The 21267-nt window shown below is 43.3% G+C and overlaps 1 protein-coding gene across 7 annotated transcripts; it reads left to right on the top strand.

Annotated features, from left to right (window-relative positions):
- Positions 1-924: 924 nt before the first annotated feature.
- scaf11 (SR-related CTD-associated factor 11) lies at positions 925-19883 on the top strand. 7 transcript variants are annotated; one of them, XM_051391928.1, is made up of 15 exons: positions 925-1114; positions 5203-5248; positions 5455-5600; positions 6076-6153; positions 6634-6713; positions 6899-6978; positions 7069-7106; positions 7188-7282; positions 7744-7869; positions 14036-14139; positions 14791-17031; positions 17541-17860; positions 17968-18141; positions 18262-18381; positions 18861-19883. In XM_051391928.1, the coding sequence occupies exons 2-15, from the start codon at positions 5230-5232 to the stop codon at positions 18954-18956; spliced, it is 3717 nt and encodes a 1238-aa protein (XP_051247888.1). In that variant the 5' UTR covers positions 925-1114; positions 5203-5229; the 3' UTR covers positions 18957-19883. The 7 variants fall into 7 exon arrangements, with proteins under 7 accessions (XP_051247888.1, XP_051247887.1, XP_051247893.1 ...); XM_051391927.1 differs by having other exon boundaries at positions 6070-6153; positions 6902-6978; XM_051391932.1 differs by having other exon boundaries at positions 926-1114; positions 7212-7282.
- Positions 19884-21267: the final 1384 nt, after the last annotated feature.

The following is a 21267-nucleotide window of genomic DNA, read 5'->3' as shown; positions in this document are numbered from 1 at the left end:
TTCTGAACACATTCAGGTCAATGTGTCAAATAGACTTTTATATACACTTTATTTTAGTTTTCTTCTGTCATCACTGCGCTGACACTGTGCTAGCATTTTACTGTGGACACAGAACAACAAACAATATACTAAATATATATATAAAATGAAAGACGTGAACACACACAGGCTAGAGTGTTATTATAATTAGTTATTCAAATGTCGGCCTATAATCAGCACAGTAATACTGATTCATTGAGGCAGCTGTGGCTCAGGAGGTAGAGCAGCTCGTCCGCTTAGTAGAGAATGGTGGTTCAACTCTTGACTTCTCCGGCAAGATACTGAACCCCACATTGCATCGGTGTATGAATGTGGAGGAATGAGTATTAGTTTCTGTTTGTGATGGCCTTTGCCATCACTGTGTAAATGTGGCATGTAGTGTAAAGTGCTTTGAGTGGTTGGAAGACTAGAAAGGTGCTTTACCCACCCACTTCTGTGAGCCAATAGACAGTTTATTATTATATTGTTTTAATTTGAAGGGACAGACTTAGATATGAATCTCTCACACCTGATATAGAAGGTGTGTAAGAGGGGGACTGGGACTTGGGACCATGTTTACTGCACTCACCAATGTTCAGTACCCTGTTTACTTAAACCCATACAGATATTATACCAGATTTTCTTTGGGATTACCTGAAAGTATAAAGACACTATTCATATTCACTTTAAAAAACATAATTACATGTTTCATACATATTTGAAAATTTGCCAAATACATCAGCAACTAGAGGAGACAACCAGCAAAGCATATCAATTATGTCCACATGAGTTAAACTTAAAACAGAGTGTGGCTACTCTCCCACCTGTTGCTGTTGTTTCTTTGTAATTTAAATGGCAGCAGAGGGATAAATCCACTCTCCAGGCTCTGTAATGCTCGGCGGTTCCAGTAGGTGGCGCCAGCTGCACCAACTCTCAGCCAGACCGCGAGACATGTGGCTGAGACTTTCTGAAAGCTGCGCTTCGTTTTTAGCCAAAAACAATTCCCGGATAGTGCGATTCGTCAGCACTTCATAGCAGGAGTTTGGACGCCATAAACAGTTTACTTGGTGCGAACCAGCCGCAGCAGCACTTAAAGGTGAGTAACAACACTCGGCGCTAGCTAACTAGCGCTAACTGCGGCTAACTGCTAGCAAGCTAAAAGCGACGTAAGCAGGTGCTGTTGTTCAAAGCAGCTAGTTAGCTTTGAGCTAAATCCTCTTGCTGCTAGCTAGCTAACTTGTGACCTTCAGTGCAATCGTCGCGGCTAATATTAGACACTATTTAGCCATGTTTGCTTCTGTGCTAACAACAACCAGCTAGCTCTCAGGTAGCTGTGTTTTTAGCTAGCAGTAGCTGTCTGGCTAACCAACAACAACCATGTTGTTACCGTCGTGTTGGCACTGGTTGATCAAGTTGGTGCTAATTCAGTGTCTCCAGGAGCCAGGCCGTGCTGGCTCCAAACAGCTGCAAGCTTCCACAAGTATGTGCCTGTCAGCTCCGCCGCTGTGTAGGTATCTACTCCAGTCTCCCCTTTTAATGCAGGTTAACTCACGGATTGAATCTGACGTTGGGCTAACGGTGTGCTAGTTTAACGCTAGCTGGTGTGAAATGTGTAAATTGAGATGACAGTTGGAGCACAGGGCTAGGGACTAATGGCCTCTGTTGACTTGGTTTATTTTAAGTGTGTAGAAATGAAACCTCAGGGTCTCCTCCATCACCCGAGGCTCTGGTCGTGAGTTTGATGAACAGGTTTCTCTTTGTCAAATTTTAAGATCGTCATGATGGAAGCGGTCAAAGCCGGGACTGGGTTTGAATCAGCTATCAGAGGCTTTAAATCTCCGCCACAGGCTTCCTGCTCACAGGCAGACAGATAGAGAAGCCTTGTGGCCTGCTGGAGTCAGGATTGTTCAACATGACTCTGAATGTAAATAACAGTTTAGTCTGGGCAATGAAGTCTGAAAAACACAAGTGAGTAGAGGATTCAGACTTCGCCTGATCGCCTGATGAAGTCTTGTCAGTAGCTGTCTGTGTTGGTTTTAGGCCAGCGTTGTTTGCCACTGTTGCCAAACAAAGTGACTCAGAGAATCAAATGTGAAAACGTTGTACTTTCACTTCTAGAGCTAGTGTTGGCTTAAGAGTGTTTAACTAACAGTGATTTCGATTTGAAAAGTTTTAAGCGGTGAGCTATTACCATCACAACAACCCAGCCAATAAATGGACCAGGTCAAGATTATTGACCCAAAAGAGCTGATCACAGATCTATGGTGTCGTGTCGTGGAATTACCATAGATGTTTTCATTTTAGAAACAGTTCAGCATTACAGACTACCACGATTAAAACAACAAGGGCCTATCATTTGCAGAGGAGATGGCTTTAGGACAATCATTCCTTAACATTGTCTTCACTATTAACGATCTCCTCCACCGGCATCAGGAACTTGTAGTGGAAAACGCAAAGGAGTCTGAGCAAACCAGTCTCAGTTCTTGAGGCAGCCCCCTAACGCTGAACTGTATTTACATTGTAGAGGAGGCGCACGTCAGTTTTGTCTACAAGAGCTTTTTTGCGTAGCAGGTTATCAAGGTTCAGCTTTTTAATACCTCCTTCTGCTCTTATACGTCACCATCCAGTGTGTGTAATATAATATTCATCAGTATGTTTTCATTAGTGTATACTCACCTGAATATAGGGATCGATTTGCTTTTGTTACCTTTTTAGTATGAGCCGTTTTAATCGACAGATGCCATCTCATTCCATGGGGTCCGCCATGTCGAACAAAACACCGGCTGTAGCTCGGGGCGTTCACGTACTGTACTGTAGTTTCTTCTTCGTGCATATTGTCACTGACACAGCAGCCAAAAATGTTAATAATTTATGATAACATTTCAGCACATATGGATATGTAGAGGAAGTGTGGTAGAAGGAACTTTAATGGTATATGTTTGCAAGACATTGTGTGGCCCTCAAATGCAACATAACAGACTAATTACAATAGCTCGGTCTTGCACGATAAGATATTGAGTAAATGTTTACATTTCAGTGCAGTACATTGTATGGATGCCATTATTTTTGTTGTCGTCTTATTTGTCCTTGCCTGATGCAAACAGCATCTTGAATAGTGAGGCAGTCGGCAAGGGTGGGGACAGTAACTCAAACATACTGTATGTTGAGGAAGTAGCTAAAAACACCATCATCTGATGCCATTCAAAGCAGCCCATGGAGTCCCATCACTCGCTGTCTGTGTGGTTAGAATAAAACACTGAAACATTACTTATTTTGTTCCTGTTGGCGTTAAATCAATATGTCAGAGCAGCTGAGAGTCTGTGCACAAACACATTGGAATAAGCAATTCATAAGCAGCATTGTGATGACCTAACATTAGAAGATGTGTATTCTTGCTGAAAAGAAATCTCATTGCAGATTGCCAGTGACTGGCCAAATCAGCTTGCCCTGCATAAACTTTTACTTGGTGTATACAATGTCAAATGAAAGATGCTTTTAGATTAAATATAGATTATATGTTAAGTAAATAAGCCGAAGGTGGCAGGAGTTGAAAATAATTCAAAACCAGAGGAAAAAGGAGGGAAACTGAAATGTTGATTTTGGCGGCCCCAGTGGATAAAAGCAGTAATGTTTCCACCGCCACGTTTGATTGAATTCAAGGGGAATCCAACTGAATCCAACCCGGTGGCAGGCTTTAAGAATACATTTATAGAAATAGCCAATCATCTCGCCAATGGTTGCTTATAGAGGCATCAGTATTACATTTAGACTGTTTCATAACCAGTCAAAATCCTTGTTGTAGGTTTAACTAGTATTATTATTTGATGACAAGCAGCCAAGGGCCATGGTCTGGAATCGAACCCGGGTCCTGTGGTGAGGACTCAGCTTTAGTACATAGGGTGCACGCTTTACCAAGTGAGCTAACGGGATGCGACGGCTTCACTTCCTTTCTGATGACAGCTTTATGGCTTTGTAATTATCGCCTGTCTTAATGTCGTATGTTGTATGATATATGGACATGACCTCATTGATTTTGGCTGACCTCGATATTGCTCGTTGTGTTTACTTGAGTGTCACCAACATTTTGGCCAACATGATGCTAGAATAAACATCAGGGTTTCCCCTACCATTATAAGCCTAAGCCTGATATTTAATTAGAATATTTTCATATGTTTTGCACATTTAAATTCCAATGTCTGAATATTAAGAATTGAAAGTTTTTGGTCTTTTAAATGGTGTACTTGTATTGTTATGCTGAAGAGGCTTTAAATTACAACAATATTGTTTATTGCACTTATTTCTTATACAATATAATTATAATTAGCTTAATGTTGTGAGGAATTTGGGTTGACACAATGTCGTGATGTAGCTTTTTTCTTTTTCCTGGTCTCGTAGTAAAGAGAGTTACGTTTTTTTTAACCAAACAGGCTGAACTAGTTAGTTGAAATGAACCACGAATGACTCTACATTTGTGGTCATCATATCTACGCAACTAAGGATGGTCTTTCTCCAAATAATCTTGCGTGTAATTTTCCATTTGAAAGCGATTCATACTGTCACAGTACTGTGCCATAGGTCCATAATACAGGTTTTGGTTGTGAAATATTGTGATATTTGATTCTAGTAACAATAACTCATCCCCAGTGGTAATTATCTTCTATTGATCGTTGATTGATAAGAGCATTTTTTTCTGCATTTGATGTGTCCATCCAAATGGTCTTGGGAGAATAAGGGTTTTCCTTACTTTACTTTAGTCAGTAATATATTTCATTGTGTGACTCTGTGTTGGCAGAGTTAAGCAGGGAGTGACCAACCCATCTGATCAGAAGATGAAATAAACATGCAAATCTTGAACAAGCTTACCTCACACCAAACATACAACGTCGCTATCACATTACACTTGTTTCAAAACTCCCCAGTAAGCAGTAGAATGGTGTAAACATTGCCAACCACTAGCCCTCATGGAAATGTGAACACAGCAATCTACCAGGTTTCAAATCACTTAGACAAATAGGTCTTTTACATTATTTCCTTCTGTGTCTTGGTGCTGCGATAATGAGATTTTAGGTTAATTTCCCTGTGGGCAAAACAAAGTACATAACATAGTGTACCTACCTATCATCTGTACTCCTCCCCTTTGCATCAACATCTTAATGTTCTCTCCTTCTCTTCTCTGTGCTGTAGTGGTGATCAGGACAGCCCGGGGCGGACATGACTGGAGGTGGAAGTGGTGAGCACAGTGATGATTTAGGTTTCATGTGTACCAGACTGGTTACGTCCCAAATGTTCAAACATACATGTTGCATGAACAGCAAGATCCATCAGTTGTAGTATATCCACGCATCCCCTAGTAAAATATATCTGTATCATTGTGTGTGTGTGTGTGTGTGTGTGTGTGTGTGTGTGTGTGTGTGTGTGTGTCTCCTGTGTGTTTAGGCGGCCAGGGCCCACCTGATGGGACGGATGCTGAGGAGGCGGAGAGGTGTCCTATCTGCCTGGGCGTCCTGGCTGGAGGCGAGCTCGCCATGCCCGACAGCTGCTGCCACGTCTTCTGCCTCCGATGCCTCCTCACATGGGCAGAGGTGACGCTCAGTGCTGCTACGTTCAGGCTAGAATTTCATGAAATAAGTGATAACACAGTTGTGAAATAGTATTATCAGCAGTAGCGAATTGGTGTTGGCCCAGTCTAGACTTGTTAGAACTTGTGTAGGTGGCTTATAAATGTTGAAACATGACATTTCTGCAGACTGTCACAGAAATGTGTATCGTATGTTCATTTTAACGTCTAAATAAGCAAGTATTTGTGTTAGGCATCAACCAATATATTAGATCTTTTTAAGCAAATTACTGATATTGACATTGTGCCAAAAAACATGATTAAATTTGTTGATTATGCCAAAAATAACATTTAGTATTTCCCTAAGAATGTAATAATCTCAGAGTGGGCCTATAAAGCATATAGACCAGCATGAACAGTTTTATATTTTAAACTGCGTGCCTTTTTTCCATTTGTATGTTAGTGATGTTTTGTTTGTTGAACTTACTGTGAAGTTGCAGATGGCTCCTTCCTGCCCGGTGGACAGACGACCTTTCACTAATGTTTACAGATGGGACGGGAATCTCAGCTGTGTGCAGGTCAGTCTGGATTCTGCAGGTGTTCGGCCATTGGCTGCTGCTCTTTTTGTAATCCAACACTGTTAACTCAGAGATTACGTTCCCTATGAAGTGGATGTCCCCTGTCTGTGCATATACCTGTCTGCATGCCGTTAATGGTCTGTGTTTGTAGGCAGAACGTCTTTGCATAAAGCCAATTTGTTATTTGACTAGTTTGCACTTTGAACAGTTTAAAATGTATTTACCTGCAGATGTCAGTTTAGGTGTTATGTGGTTTTAACTTCTTCTGCACCGTCACACCACAAGGGGAAAATTCTTGTGTTTTGATGTAGTTACATCTGACCTTGGCTTAACAGTCAGTTTGTTTACATTGTGTCTGTTTTCCTCTGTCGGGTCCACTGTCAGTCAAGCACACAAAGCCTCGACTAACCTTTGTGTCAGGCAAAAAGTAGTCAATTTTGACATGTACTTTAAATGTGCTTCTGTGTTTGTTGTTTCAAGGTTCCTGTGAGGAAGCGAGCGACTCAACCTGAAGCTGACAGTTGCTGCTGTAGAAACCCCGAACAAAAAGTCTGTCTGAAGTGAGTGGGAGCAAGTTTTTTGTTACAGGACCATAAGGTTAGCAACTTAAGCCAGTCTCAAAGGACTTTAGAGAGAGTGGAGAAAATGCTTCGTAAGATCTACTATTAGTGTCAAATGTCTTATTATCTTGAATGTTTTGACTCAGAAATCAACTTCATTGCAAGCTTTGGTGTTTTCTTGTCAGAAGTAAGCCTGCAAGAAGATTGAGACGGCAAAAGGCTGAGAGGACGGCAGACGCCAAATCAAAAGGACTCGTGAGGAAATGTACGTTAAAACCCTTCTTCCTCCAGGAATATGCGTGACCCCACTCGCATTTTGTCAGCAAATCTAACAGTCTGTAAATGTCTTCTCCAGGTAACGACGAGGACCCCTCCTCACTGAGCAGAAAAAAGGTGTTTTACGTTTGTTCCTTTTTCACTGCCCCATCTTCATGTTTTGATGGAAATGTAATGTTCTACAGCGTTTAGTCTCAGCAATGTTTGATGTGTTTATTCCAGGTGAGAGGAACAGAGTGCTGTACCTGGTCACCGTCTCCTTGTGTCTCATTAACAACATCAACTCAGGAGATGTAAGTTGCGCTTCCCTTTATGATGAATTATGACCATACACTAATACAACACCAAGAAATCTGAAATGAGATGTTTTGGTGTGATGATGATCTGTCCACTAGTTGTCTCACTATCAAAGAGAACTACAGTAGTCCAGTTTATAGGTTAGGGGGACGGTACATTTTAAGAGCCCCCTGCTGGAGTTCAAGGAAAACTGCTACTACTAAATGCTGTGTTTGCGCTTTTTAATTTAAACACATTATTACTGATTACGTATTTCATTTTTGTCACAGCCTCCTTCCTGTTGTATGTGTATTTCCCACCAGTGTCAAAGGCTGATATCATTTAAGCAATCAGAATAGTCTGCAGCCTCTCGAGGAGGGATGTAAGAAAGCTTTAACAGTTAAAGTGTAAGTGGTTCACTCTTAACATTGGGAAGCACCTCATAAATGAGTGTTATCTTGTTCTTATCCCCCTGCAGTGCAGAGCCTGTGTGGGTGGCAGAGGACATACCATATGACACAGGGTTCAAACAGTGCAAGCCTCAGCCGCAAGATTGTCCGTGGCTTTCTCCTGCTGCTCCCATCCCTGCTAGCGGCACCTCGAGGTAATGATATCCCAACTGAGCACTAATATCGCTTTGTTTGTTGTTTTTGTTGTGAATAACACTTCCAAGGCCAAGTTCACACCAAATAGCAGTTTTCTCTTTTATGTTCAGTCTAATATAAGTGCAACCAAAAAACGGCACCGATGCGAGATCCTTACATGCGGTATTTATTTATTAGAAGATTGAATTACATCAATTGCAGGAAAAATGTGAAGGCATATCGATGGACAGTTTATCTGCTTTAAGAGCCAGACTGAACAAAATTAAGGCTGTATTGTTGCTTACATTTGGCTCTCTCCTCCTGTATTCTTAACCAGAGAGCAGTGCAGTCAGTTATCCTGAGTCACAGGAACTCTGAAGAAGCAGACTGTAGAGGCGAGGGACAGCTCTTAATCATTGTGATCATTAAGGATTATAAATACACATTTTTGCAATTGTCATACACTGTTATAAATATCCATCTAAACATGACTTTGCACACACAGTGTTAGGTATGCAAGGGTTTCACATTTTCACACTGTGATTATTGTGGTAAACACTGTTTAAATACTCATATTTGAGCTAATGTATTAAAAAATAACACTTCACACCATGGTTTCCGTATAATAGAACTTCTACAAAAGCAATGCGAACATGTGTGTCAGATGGTTTTATAATAGTCCACTGATTTACAGGCAGCAGTCAAGTAATGCTCCAACAAAGGCGAGAACACTTAAAACTTAACATGACCCTTCTAAACATTTAAAGTGTTCAAAGAATTAGCTTTGCAAATGTTTTGTGAGGAAGGACATGCATTCAACTCATTTGTTAGACCTCAAGGATAGGATACACACAATGTGTAACACAGTAGACCCATAAATACGAGCAGGTTGGGTAAAAAAGTTTAGGACTGTTGACTGGGAATGACTTTAAATGCAGCAAAGTGTCTTATTTCTCTACATCTGACAGGGCTGCTGGAAGTAATTTTGAACAGGGGGTGCTGTGGAAAAATTGTTTGGTTTTTTTGGACAAAAAACCTATGAGCCTATAGGCCTATTTAAAATACATTTAAAAATAAGTAGATTGAGATTCACTACTTTATTGTCATATACACTTCAGTGTCTGTAACACACAGACATCATCAGTTCTCAGATGAATATATGCACTATTAATGAAACTTCACAATAACGCTATAACAGTGCAATAGATTTGGTCAGCTGGCATGAACCTGAGTCACTGCACCGTCTACGTTTATGTTACACGTGACTCTATTAGCTCCAAAATCCTTTTACGCACACCACCACAGGAAATAATCTCTGACTATTTAAGCACGTTATTGAACAGTTCTCCACATCCATTACGCAAAGAACACACAATCAAAATAACACTCTCCATCTCCATCCCCACCACCTTGCAAAAATACTATAGTGTGACGTTAAACTGCATGAATAGATATGAAAGTGCACGGCGGCACCATGCTCTTACTTTGAGCTACAGGCAGGGTGCCCTGGTTACAGGTGTCCAAATGTCGAGGTGCGCACTCTGGGGTCGTGGAGATAAAGTCTCTCATGAGGGGACGAATGTCCAGGGAGTTCAGAATGTGTGGGCATGCATCAGTGAAAGGTGTGTGAGTCTTTTCTGGGTCATGGTGCTGCGTACCCATGTCTTCAAAAGACGCAAGGCAGAGAAAGTGCGCTCGGATGAGGCCATGGAGATGGGTAGGCACAGACATAACTCGATCAGTTTTTCTGTCTCTGAAAACATGGCTCTTGTTTGTTGGTGAAGTTTGTCAAACATGATGCTACATCTTGGACTGTGACACACTTAGACCCTCTGTCTTTTGTGACATCGGCAAGCTGCTTGGCGATGCTTGGCCCAAGCATTTTGAGCTGGAGTTCAAGGCGGTCTGTGTCAAGCTCCTCCGGGAGCTGAAGGGCCTCCAGATTGACGTTCCTTCCCTCTGCTGCTTTGATAACAGCTCTCTCTCGCTTTGCGGCAAGTTTCATACTGGCCTGATCAAATCTTCTGTCCAGCTCCGCCGATATCACATCAATAGCCTCGAAAAAGCTACGTCGCCAATCCACTGTTTGTGCGCCATGCGCCACTGCCTCTGGCTCTCTGGTTTGGTGAAGTTGGGGGTTTTGCTCACCCTAGGGGTGGTGGTGTCTGGCATTTTCAGGGAGGTTTGTGATGCGCAGGTTGCAACCTTGCGGATCAGCTCGTCCACAACTGCATCATCCCGGAGTGTGGCTATTTGTTCTCTCAGCACACCTGTGCATTCCTGTGCACCATGCGCACTTGCTGTGGCACTCTGTAGGCTTGTGGCAACTGCTTCACAGGGCTTGAACAGGGCATGGCAGCATAAAAGACTGAAATATGTTCTCCCTTTTTAAAACGTGTTTGTAGAGTCCCCCGATCTTTGCTCTGCTGTCCCCCCGACACTCTTGTCATCCTTCAGCTCGTGCAGTGTAGTCAGGAGAGTGGGGTAAGCTGCAGTGACGCGTTTAAGGGACATGTCACGGATACACCACCTTGTCGGGCAAAGGCCTAAGATGTTGACAGCATCACAGCCAAAAAACAATTGGTAGAGCTGTTTTTGCCTTGATGACTCTCTTATTACAGATGAGACACCCTGAACAAAGTTCAAAGTATCGGCCACAAGACTCATTTCACACACAGCTTCTTGGAGAATCAAATCCAGTGAGTGGTTGCTGCAATGCACATAAAGTGAGTGCGGGTTTAACTCTTTTAAGCCGAGCTTGCACGCCTGAAAAACACATTGACATATTAGCTGCTCCATCAAAACAAAATCCTGCGATGCGTTCAATGGGGATGTTTAGTCTTATAGTCTTAAAAATATCTTTGATGCAACTGAAAAGAGTTTCTCCAGTGCTGTCCCGGGCGTTATAAAATCCCCAAAACACAGTGTGAGGCTCAAAGCTGCTGTCATCATATTTCAGACTGCAGGAGAACTGCTCAGTGGCGCTAATGTCAGTTGTACCCTCAGCTGTGAGGCCATAAAATCAGCAGTGCGATGAGCGGGCAACAATTTCCCTCTGGATAGCATGAGCAAACTTTTCAATTATTTCATTTTGTATAGTGTCCGACATCCAGTTGTTCCTTCCTTAGGGGTGAGTATTGGCAAGAACCTTACGATACGTATCACGATACTTTGGTCACGATACAATAGTATCACCATCTATCACGATATCATGATATTATGATATAGAGATGAAAACACAAGTATATGTACATCAGATAATATTGATCGGAGGATATATTGAGTCAAAACTATTTCATTCAAAACAGCCTCTCCATTTTATTAATTTACACAACATTCACTGAAAAAAATATTGAAAATAAAATGCGGTGTTACACGCTGCAGTTGAAACCACAAAATGAAGTACATTTAATTTCTTGTCACTGAAACTACTGTAAATATCTCAAAGTAACCATTAATCTCTTTTCCCTGACCAACAAACTAAAATCATTGTAACCGTCTGTACGACTCACAGTGCAGCTGAAAACATAAAGTACCCTCAGTGACAATGCACAAAAATAAGTGAAAATAATGTTTCCCCTATTGTGTCACTGTTTGAACACTGAACTGAAGAGGTCATATGAAAATAATGTAAATGTATATATGTAAACAAAATATACAGTAGTAAACCATAAACATTCTGATACATGGATAGGCCTAAAACTTTGACCTGACTTCTTTGGTTTTTAGATTTTTATGTAGAAAGAATCTGATCAAGGTGCTCCTATTGTGTCACTGAACAGGTCATATGAAAATTAAATGCCTGTGTGCATGTATATTACATACATGCTTCATGTCACTGAACACACTGAGCTGAAAAGTATGAGGAAAATAAAGTGCACATAGTCTTATTGTAAACGAAATAAATACAATGGTAAACCTTAACATTCAGACACATGCATAGGCCTAAAACTTGTACCTGACTGATCAAGGTGCTCTGGGGTGAGTGCACTCCTCTGTGCGGTGATAATGTCCCCCGCAGTAGAGAAAACTCTCTCAGGTGCTAGGTGAACTCGCAAGTTCGTTGTGTTCCCACAATATTTCACGGCAGCGAGACAAAGCTTACAAACGGCATTATCTTTATCCAACCCATTGTTCTTACTATCTTTTTTTAACTTGGAAGCCAAAGTGCTTCCAAACGTCTGCTTTGAACTGCAGAGGCGTTGTTATTTTGATAGCCATTTTGGAAAGACCTCAGCTGCTCTCTCTAATACAGAAATACATCTACCGGAGTGGAGGTACGGAAGGCGTACTGTATTCACAACGCGTGAATAACATGAAAACATGAATCATTATTCTTAAAAAAAAAATCGAGCTCTGGAGTTGAAAAATCAATATTATATTGGGCGGCAAAGTATCGCGATATGTTGGCATATCGATATTTTAACCCACCCCTACTCTTCCTTCTATCCATTTTCTTTCTTCAGGGAGATCATAGGTGCGCTCCAGCATCAAGTCATACAGTATTCCTTCGCGTGCTGTGTCGCCCCTGAAGGCAATTCCCTTGCTGCCACGGAATCGGATGGTCCTGAAGAAAAGCTCCAAACAGTGTCGAGCAGTAGCCTGCTTTCTGGCATGAGCGCTGGATAAGCGAGCATCTATGGGGACGTCATCCAAAGCAGCCAACTTTTGTATTGACTCGTTGTGCAACTCTGATCGAAAAATGTTTCAGTGGCTTTACGCCAATTTGAAAAGCCGGCATTCACGAAGGGGTTGTCTTGCTTGCTTTCAGGCAAACAAAACACAAAATATGATCAGTCTCTTCCACATAATGCAGCCACTGCCATCTAGCAAACCAAGCCGGTGCCACAGAACATGAGAACGTTTCATTATCACCACGCCGTGCAGGAAATTTTAAACTGGATGTTGGCTGGAAGGGCTCGTCTAATCCAATCACGCTAGGTTGGGTTGCAGGTGCTGGGCCTGCCGGTGCAACTGCAGGCAGAGGCGGGCGAACAGTCTCCTCACTCTGGCTGCTCTCCGTTGTCGTGGTTGTGGTACTAGTGTTCTTCTCCACTGGTGGTGGTTTTCCCAAAAAATCCAAAATGCGTTTCTGTGCCATATTTCCTCCTCGTTTCTGTCATTAGGCTATGTAAATTTACTAGTCTGCTGCTGCCATGGATGTATGCTGCATTGAACGAGCAGGAAACCTCTTTACTCGGCAACCACTAGCCTGCCTGACGTTGACAACGTAACTTCCGTGAACCTGTGTTGATTAGGCCTAAAAATAATTAAATTAAAATCCAAATACATGTAATAGCCTACGTGTGTCAATCATTTCCCAAAATATTCATAAGGAATTTATAAATTGTGCAAAATATTTTTAATACATTTTTGAAAATTATCCCTCTCGCCACTAGGGGGTGCTGCAGCACCCCCAGTTCCCGTGGCCATGACATCTGATGATGTTTTCATACATGCTGTTTTTTTTTATTGAAATATTTTTTTAAAGCATAATGTTTTTAGACACCTACAGAGCCTAACAGGAAATAAATGGAAGATAATTAGAGAAGCCACTAGCACCCGCCGCCCCTCTGCAGTAGGCAAATGCGTTATCGGTCTGGCTTTCCTCTGCTGTTCGGGAAATGCAAGCTGTGTTTCCCAAAGCTGAAATTAAACCTTCACCATGGGCAGACTTAATTTGATTTGTGCTATTTTGGGGCAGCGGGTTTTCTCTCTGTGACTCACGTAATCATCCATGCTCCCTCTCTGGTTAAATGTTACAATCTGCACCACAAACTGGCCGCACTCTGCCTCTGTTTGACCAGCAGAAAGGCTAAACACCATCAAATTGCTAATAAAGACCAGAGCGCTATGCTGGGATGATGGTGCCCCCTTTAAAGACTGTAATAGACAGTCGCCACAGTTGTTACCATCAAGATTCAGCGCAGTATATATTCAACTCAGTATTCTTGCACACCTCTACACAGTTTGTGTCCAGTTATAACACACAGTTCTAAAGTGATGAAGACAGTAGTGTGAAGATTAAAAGAAAGTGTGGCATTACTAATTCAATTGCTGAGAGAAATTGCGACAATGGCCTTACTGTGTTTTTTTTTTTTTTTTTTTCTTTTGTCCCTGTCAGAAATGTAACAGATGGTATCTTTGCGCTAAGTTGTTCAGTGTCTTTTTTTGTTGTTTTTACAGGCAGAATTTCCATCCCACTGGTTGGAACCACAGCCCATTTCCATTAGGACTCATTGGCTCATCTCCCTTTTCCTCCAGCTCACTGTTTGGCCCTGGTCATTTTGGTGAGTCTTGTCTCGACAGGGTTTTGTCATGAATCTTTTTGTTTTTTGAGTTTGGAACTTAAAGGTCCAGTGTGTAACATTTAGGAGGATCTATTGGCAGAAATTGAATATAATATTCATAGGTATGTTTTTATTAGTGTATAATCACCTGAATATAGGAATCGTTGTGTTTCCAGCATGTTTCTACTGTAGCCCAGAACAGACAAACCAAACATTGGCCCTAAATAGGGCCTTTTGCCTTCAAGTTTCACAGCCATCGTAGTTTCTCCTACACACTTGGAACAGGATGGTAAGGCAAGGGAGCTGTAATCCACAACTACACCACTAGATGCCACTAAATCCTACACACTGGAATCTAAATGGGTAAATTAAGAGATATAAGCAAATTCATTATTTAGTCTCAGTTTAGAGTTTTCTTTTTTGAAGGTGGGCTTCAAATACAAGTCATGCTTTATTATATGATACATTTAGGTGCATGATTACTGTTTTTTCTATGTTAAAGAGAAACTGAAGCAGTATAGATTACCTGATGGATTTCTAAATGCGGTATAATCTAAATAGTTTAGTTGCTGCTCTGTAAGATTTTAAAGAAACTGCTGATTGTATGTGTAAATGTAGTTGGGCCTGGCTCATATCGTTTCTCCCCCACAGTGTTTCAAGGTGTTGTCTGCGCCATCACATGTCCCAAAGGAGGAGAGAAGAGAGGTGGCCGAGCTTCAACCTCCAAAGCGCCCACCAAAGAGACCGAGTCTCTACCAGCCAGGCGGTCTGGACGCAACAATAAAACCCAGGAAGAGGCTCCAGCATCTGACCCACCATCACCGCCGCAGCCCAGTTCGTCAGACTCTGACTCATCTACCGGCCAGCCCACCAGACCGGGCCGGGCTTCTCAGGCGCCAGCCAAGAGGAAGGGCAAACAGGTAACAAACCGAAAGGCCAGTGGGAAAAGGAAAGCCACAGCAAGAAAAAAACGTTCTCCTGAAGTCGTTAACAGCCCAGCAGCAAGTGAGGAGGAGGAAGAGGGAGATGGGGACGACAACATGGAGAAGGAGGAGGAAAAAGACAAAACTGATCAGGAGCAGGATTTGAACAACTCAGAGCAGCCGCAGTCTGACGCCGAAGGGAGCCACAATGAAGACCAGGACGGTTTCAACTCTGCTGATGAGCGAGGAGGCGCTGAAGGTTTGAGTAACGACGTGGGACAGGACAGCGATGTCACTCAGGAACAATCTAATGAACATGAACAGAAACCGGATGAGGGAGGCGATGACCTGTCTTGTCGCTCAGACTCAGCTCACAACAGCCCCGGGTCGTGTTCTGAGGGCGACCAGGGGAGGGAGGACGAAGAGCCGCCAAGTCCTGTTTCCTCTGAAGAAAAAGAAGATGAGAAAAGGGCTTCACTATCCCCCTCCGACTCTCACAGCGCTCTGCTGGACAACCTGATGTCTCCACACTGTGATGAGCTGGATGATAACATGGAGGTCTGCGCAGAGTCAGAAGAATTTAACAACGAAGACTCAAAGGAAGTGAAGCCTGAATCATGTGAGAATTCCCCACAACCGGCTTCCCCCTCTGCCGGAGAGTCAGAAGATGATTTAGCTGTCCCAGACTCCAAAGCTTCCGAGGGCACTGATACAGAAAAGGTTGAATCAGAGGAGCGTTCAGTGGCTGACAGCTCTGTGGAAGGAACCAAGGATGACAGTCAATCCAAGGATGACAATGAAGTTGTTGCCATGGACTGCAGTTCACCCATCAGCGAGCATGACAAGGATCCTGTTTTCGAGCTACCAAAGGAGAGTGCTGCCCCAGCTGCTGCAGAACCTCATGCTTCTGAAAGCCAAGTCGCCAAGGACGAGAGCCGCAAGGACCAACGCGAGAGAGAAAGGAGTCAAGAGAGGAAGAATGGCAGACAGCGGCGCTCTCGCTTCCACTCCCCAACCTCTACCTGGTCACCTAAGAGGGACTCCAAGCAAGAACCATCGAGGCGCTCGCGCTCGCGGTCTAGAGAACGTGATGGCAGCCCGCCCTCGAGCCGCTCATCCCGAGCTCGCAGCAGAGAAAGAGACAGGGACCGGGACGCAGAGAGAGACTATTCTAGGAGGGAGCGTAGTCGTGAAAGGAGGAGGCGGCGATCCAGGAGCCGCTCCAGGTCCAGGTCCCGGTCCCGGTCTCGGTCCAGGTCGCGTTCCAGAACAAGGTCCTACAGACGAGCTCCAAGCCCTGAACGACCGACCTCGAGAGAGCAGTCTCCCCAGAGGAAGGAGCGTAGAGGTGGCTGGAGGTCTGGGCAGGGCAGCGGGTCTGGTGGTGAGGGACGGAGGCATCACGGAGGCGCTGGGCGCTTCGAAAATGGTGTGCCTACAGAAAGTTCCCCTGAACGCCAGGGCTGGTCGGAAAATCCTGACTGGGTCACAGAAAAGAGTCGCAGTGATGCAGATGGCAGGATCCGGGACTCGGCCTCCAGCGGCGGCTCGCGCTGGGAAGACAACCGCAACAGTGGCGGGAACAGAGGAGAGGCAAGGGGCCGGGGGGGGCGCGGAGGGTTCGAACGCGGTCGGGGTGCGGGCCGCGGTGGCAGCAACCGTAGCTTTTACAACCAGCAGGAGGAAACATCCGACAGCCGCTGGCAGCCCAGAAACAACTTCTCAGGTACAGGCAACAATTCAGGGAATGACGCGTACAGCCGCTTCAATGAAAACCGGGGCGGTGGCCGGAGGAAAGAGTCGGACCCCGGAGACTCTATGCTCGACCGGTCAGGCTGGTCATCGGCATCCAGCTGGGCTGTTAGGAGGACGCTACCCGCAGACGTTCAGGATTATTACTCCAAGAGGGAGAGAGGAGGACCTGGAGGCTGGAACCGACAAGAGGAGGAGCAGCCGGCAGCAGCAGCAGGTCACAACCCTCCTCAGTCTCCTCTGTACAGTTATTTATAACCGCTCTAAAAACACTACTGCTACTGCTTGAGAAAATGCAGATAATAAAAGTAATAAATCAGCCTTTCTCTCTAAAATAGGAGCAGTAGTCATGGTGTTTGGAATTAATGTTTGAGGCTAGCAGGGGAAGATAATCTTGGTGCTGTAGCAGTGCTCAGTACCTCAACTGTGAACAGGCACAAACACAAATTACCCCCAGGCATCTGCACTTCAGTTCATTTAAGGGGAAAGAGTGATTTCTTTGAAGTTATTAATTTATTCCTATGAAAGTCTCACACTTGTTTTACTCACGCAATATCTGTTTTTGAGTCTACCATTTGTTGTGTAATCCAGTAACACTTCTGTGAAGTATTTCATCATTGATAAACTCATTAAATATGGTTATACATGAATAAATATACAGTACTTTAAATCAACAGTTAAACTTTCCTAGAGGATGACAAATTCTGACAGATTCTTGTTCTACAGATCCCCCTAAAAGCGAGCCTCCTCCCCAAGCCGTCCCGGGTAACGCTCCGGTTCCTGTGATGAACGTGATTCCTCCTCAGCTGAATGTTCTTCACCAATACCCCATGCAGGGCCCACGAGGAGCCCTGCCGGTCAGCTTGCAGCCCGCAGCACCATACGCCATGCCTCCTCAGGTCCCCGTGCACCTCCACCCTGCCGTACCACTGCTTCAGGTCCCCGCTGTTGGTGCTCAAGGCCTCCCACCGCCTCCCCCGCCGCCTCCACCCATGCACCAAGGCAGCCAGACAGCAGCAGCTCAGCCTGATGGCTATGCGACACAGGTATGTTATATTATATTATGTAGACAGAAGTTAAAATATAGTGAAATAAAATACACAAGTAAGCAGACCTTCCACAATGTTAATTCTTATTCTTTGGTTGGCCCTAGATGGCAAATACAATGGTGGGTTATGGGAAACCCGCCCTTCTTCCCACCCCAACCAAAGCTGGTATTACCATGGCGACCCAGGGCCAGCTGGCACACAGTCAGGTGCTACCATCCTCTACAACTCAGTCCGGCCAGCATAACAGGGCTCAAGCCGATAGCTCCAAAAAAGAAAAGGTAGCTGCCACCGGGCTGCCCGTCCCTTTATCACAAAGCGTTCTTCAAGAAAGGGTTTTGTTTTTCTGTCCATTTTTTTTTTTTTTTTTTTTTCAAACCTCTTTCCTCTTTCTGCTTTAGAAACAACAGATCCAAGAGAAAGCTATAAATGAAGTGAAGACAGCCATCAAACCCTTTTACCAAAGGAAGGAAATCACAAAGGAGGAGTACAAGGAGATTGTCCGCAAAGCGGTAGAGAAGGTAAATTGAGAATTTCTCCCAGTTGACCGTTTGCTAAGCCCCACCACGCTTAGTTACTGTCGCTACGCTACTGTCAATCTTTTTGTTCTTGCATAGCACACATGCAGTTTACTATAAGGGTGGAAGAATTGTTATTGAACTTCTTAGTGAATGTTGTAGTAGACAAAAGTTGGCGTCTCATTTCTAGCCAGTGATTTTGTTGGCTAAAACCAGCTTCCATAGTGGGGAAATAGTATGCAATGAATGTGCTGGTTGTGAACGTAACCTGTAACCCCACAAAATAATGTAGTCTTTGAAGTAACACTCTGTTTCTGCTGTAGATATTAAGCTACATAGTTACGCATGTCTACGTTAGAGCTGATGAACACTGTTAAATTCAGTCCTTCCTTGGAAAGGCAATAAGCATTTTCCCCTGCTGGTATTTGCTTTTATTTGTCTCCTTATTTTTAATTTGACATTTTATCTGTTTTTTTCCTCAGATTTGTCACAGCAAGAGTGGTGAGGTGAACTCCAGTAAGGTGGCCAACCTGGTGAAGGCCTACGTGGACAAATACAAGCACGCCCGCAAGAAATGAAATCCCACCCTGCTGCTGGCGTGGCGATGCCCTCACAGACCCATTCAGCTGCTCAAGTGCAATTTCCTCTAGCTGGAATTTGGCCTCCAAACTGAAAGACAACGGAGAGCCAACATTTTCTTTTTTGATATCTCTACCTTTTATTGAATGATGAAGATTTTTTTCTATAGATTTTCATATTTTGTTAGAAAAAAAGAATTACCCAATCAGAAATTGTAATGCAAGAGCCCTTTATTTTGCATAGATCATGTGACTTGGGAACTACTGTAAGGTGCGCAGGGTAGCGTGGGGTGGGGGGGGGGGGGGGATGGGACAGTTGATACTAAAGATGCAACGCTCTGTGAACGACAACAGCTCATGTAGTGGAGAGTCTCTCCCAGGGTGCCGGCTGGTACGATGAATATCTCCTGTATGGCGTCCTGATCGCATAGCTTGTTAATTGAATATTGTCAATGTTCTTTTTTTAAAATATTATATAATATTTCAGATGAAAGCCTAGTTTAAAAAACAGTGCATTGCCTTTATTAATCTCTGTGGCCCAATGGCGGGCTGGAATCTGATGAGTGTGATTGTAATCAGGGCCCTGATTGGTTGAGGACCCGATCAGCAGTGAGTGTGTAATGTAAGGCACAGTTCTGGGGCTCGTGGGTGGGTGGGCGGGGCAGATCAATCGAAATGAATCCCACCCCCTGCCTGAATGTGTAATAATGTCAATGAGTGAACATGAACGTTGCAAAGTATCCAGAGAGTAGTGAAATAAATTAGCTGCTTCCTGATCTGCTCTGTGTGTTTGTCAGAGGATTCACATGAAGGAAAGGAACACCTCCATTTGAGATTTTAAAGATGGAAGTTTTTGATGTTCGTCTCCATCTCTGTAGATGTGATGTTTCTGTTCTACACTTCCCAAAAATCACCTTTGAAACAGTGGGTGGTCTTGTGATGTTGTCTTTCTTTGTTTCAACGATGAAGAACTACCAGACATCAAATGCAAAGTCTCCTTTAACTAATAATATTACTGTTGGTTAACTGCATAACTGATTTTTAGGCCATGTTTGCAGCACTAAAACAATCACAACACTGGTATATCATCACTTTTTAATTTAATATAATGCACCACCAAACAGTTGCTTATTTACACATCCAGCAGTTAGGCAGCAACGTTATCATTCATTTGAAATTGTGTTTCTGGCTGGATGACTAAGTCCAATATTTCACTCTTATTTAGCTCTGTTTGGTCTCTACCAACCATTGAGGAAAATATCCGCCTCTTTAGCTGCTAAATGCTCCACTATGTTCATCAGTTAGTCGCTAACTATGTCTGCCATTTGGTAGACTCACATAGTTTGGCTGAGCAAGTAGTGCACAGTCAGTTAGCAGGAAACAGCCAACTTGTGCAGCAAAAAACGAACTGAGTGAAGCAAAACAGTAAAGTTGTGGGTTTGACAGCTAAACAATGAGCTGAAACTCGCATTAAATGTGAATGACTCTTAATCTTAATACAATAAAGCTAAGGTGAGAGTTAGGGAGATGTCATTCAACCATTTATGAACATCAGAGCAGTAAACATGGTTGAACTGCTGAAAGCAGTGGTTAAGGTCTACAATGAGGCAGCAGACTGAAAAATATAAAGAATTACAGGCATGTAAAAGCTCAAGAACAGCCACTAAATGGACCTTGTGGTTGAATTATTTTATCAAAACTATTTCAAATTCATTTTTAGCCTTTAACTTTTGAGCCAACAAAGACAAGAAATCCTTTTAAGTGCTCAAACAAAAATGGAAATTTGAACACCTACAATTCCATGACAGCTGGGCAAACTTATGTGCTGATGGAGATCATGTGATATAATCAAAAACTCCAGAACTGCTTCTGAACTGACCTCCTGAGGGAGAAACATTTGTCAGATCAATAACAAACCCTTGAACTCAATTACAAGCTTGAATATAAAAAGTAGTACATGAGCTGAAAAGTTAGTCAATTAGTATTTTCCTGGCACGTCTTCATGTTTGAAATCATCTTTATTCAGGCTGATAATCCTGGTAATTAATCTGTGTGGGATAAAAAAGGTTAAATGAATTTGCCTGCGGCTGTGGAGTGTCCTCTGTTGACCACTAGGGAGCAGCATTGTCAAGGAAAAAGGTGATCCCAGAAGAAAATGCTTAATTTTAACACTGCAGTCATGCTTGAGATCCCCTGTCGGTCTGTACTAGGAGAATAATGACACCCCCACAATTATGATAGTGCCATTTATGGGAGGCACAGACTAACTGCATAGATATTTGTTTTATACACTTAGACTATCTTTAGAAAT

This window comes from Dicentrarchus labrax, unplaced genomic scaffold, assembly GCF_905237075.1.
Source record: "Dicentrarchus labrax unplaced genomic scaffold, dlabrax2021, whole genome shotgun sequence".
Taxonomy (NCBI): domain Eukaryota; kingdom Metazoa; phylum Chordata; class Actinopteri; family Moronidae; genus Dicentrarchus; species Dicentrarchus labrax.
This window is presented reverse-complemented; position numbering and strand designations above follow the sequence as displayed.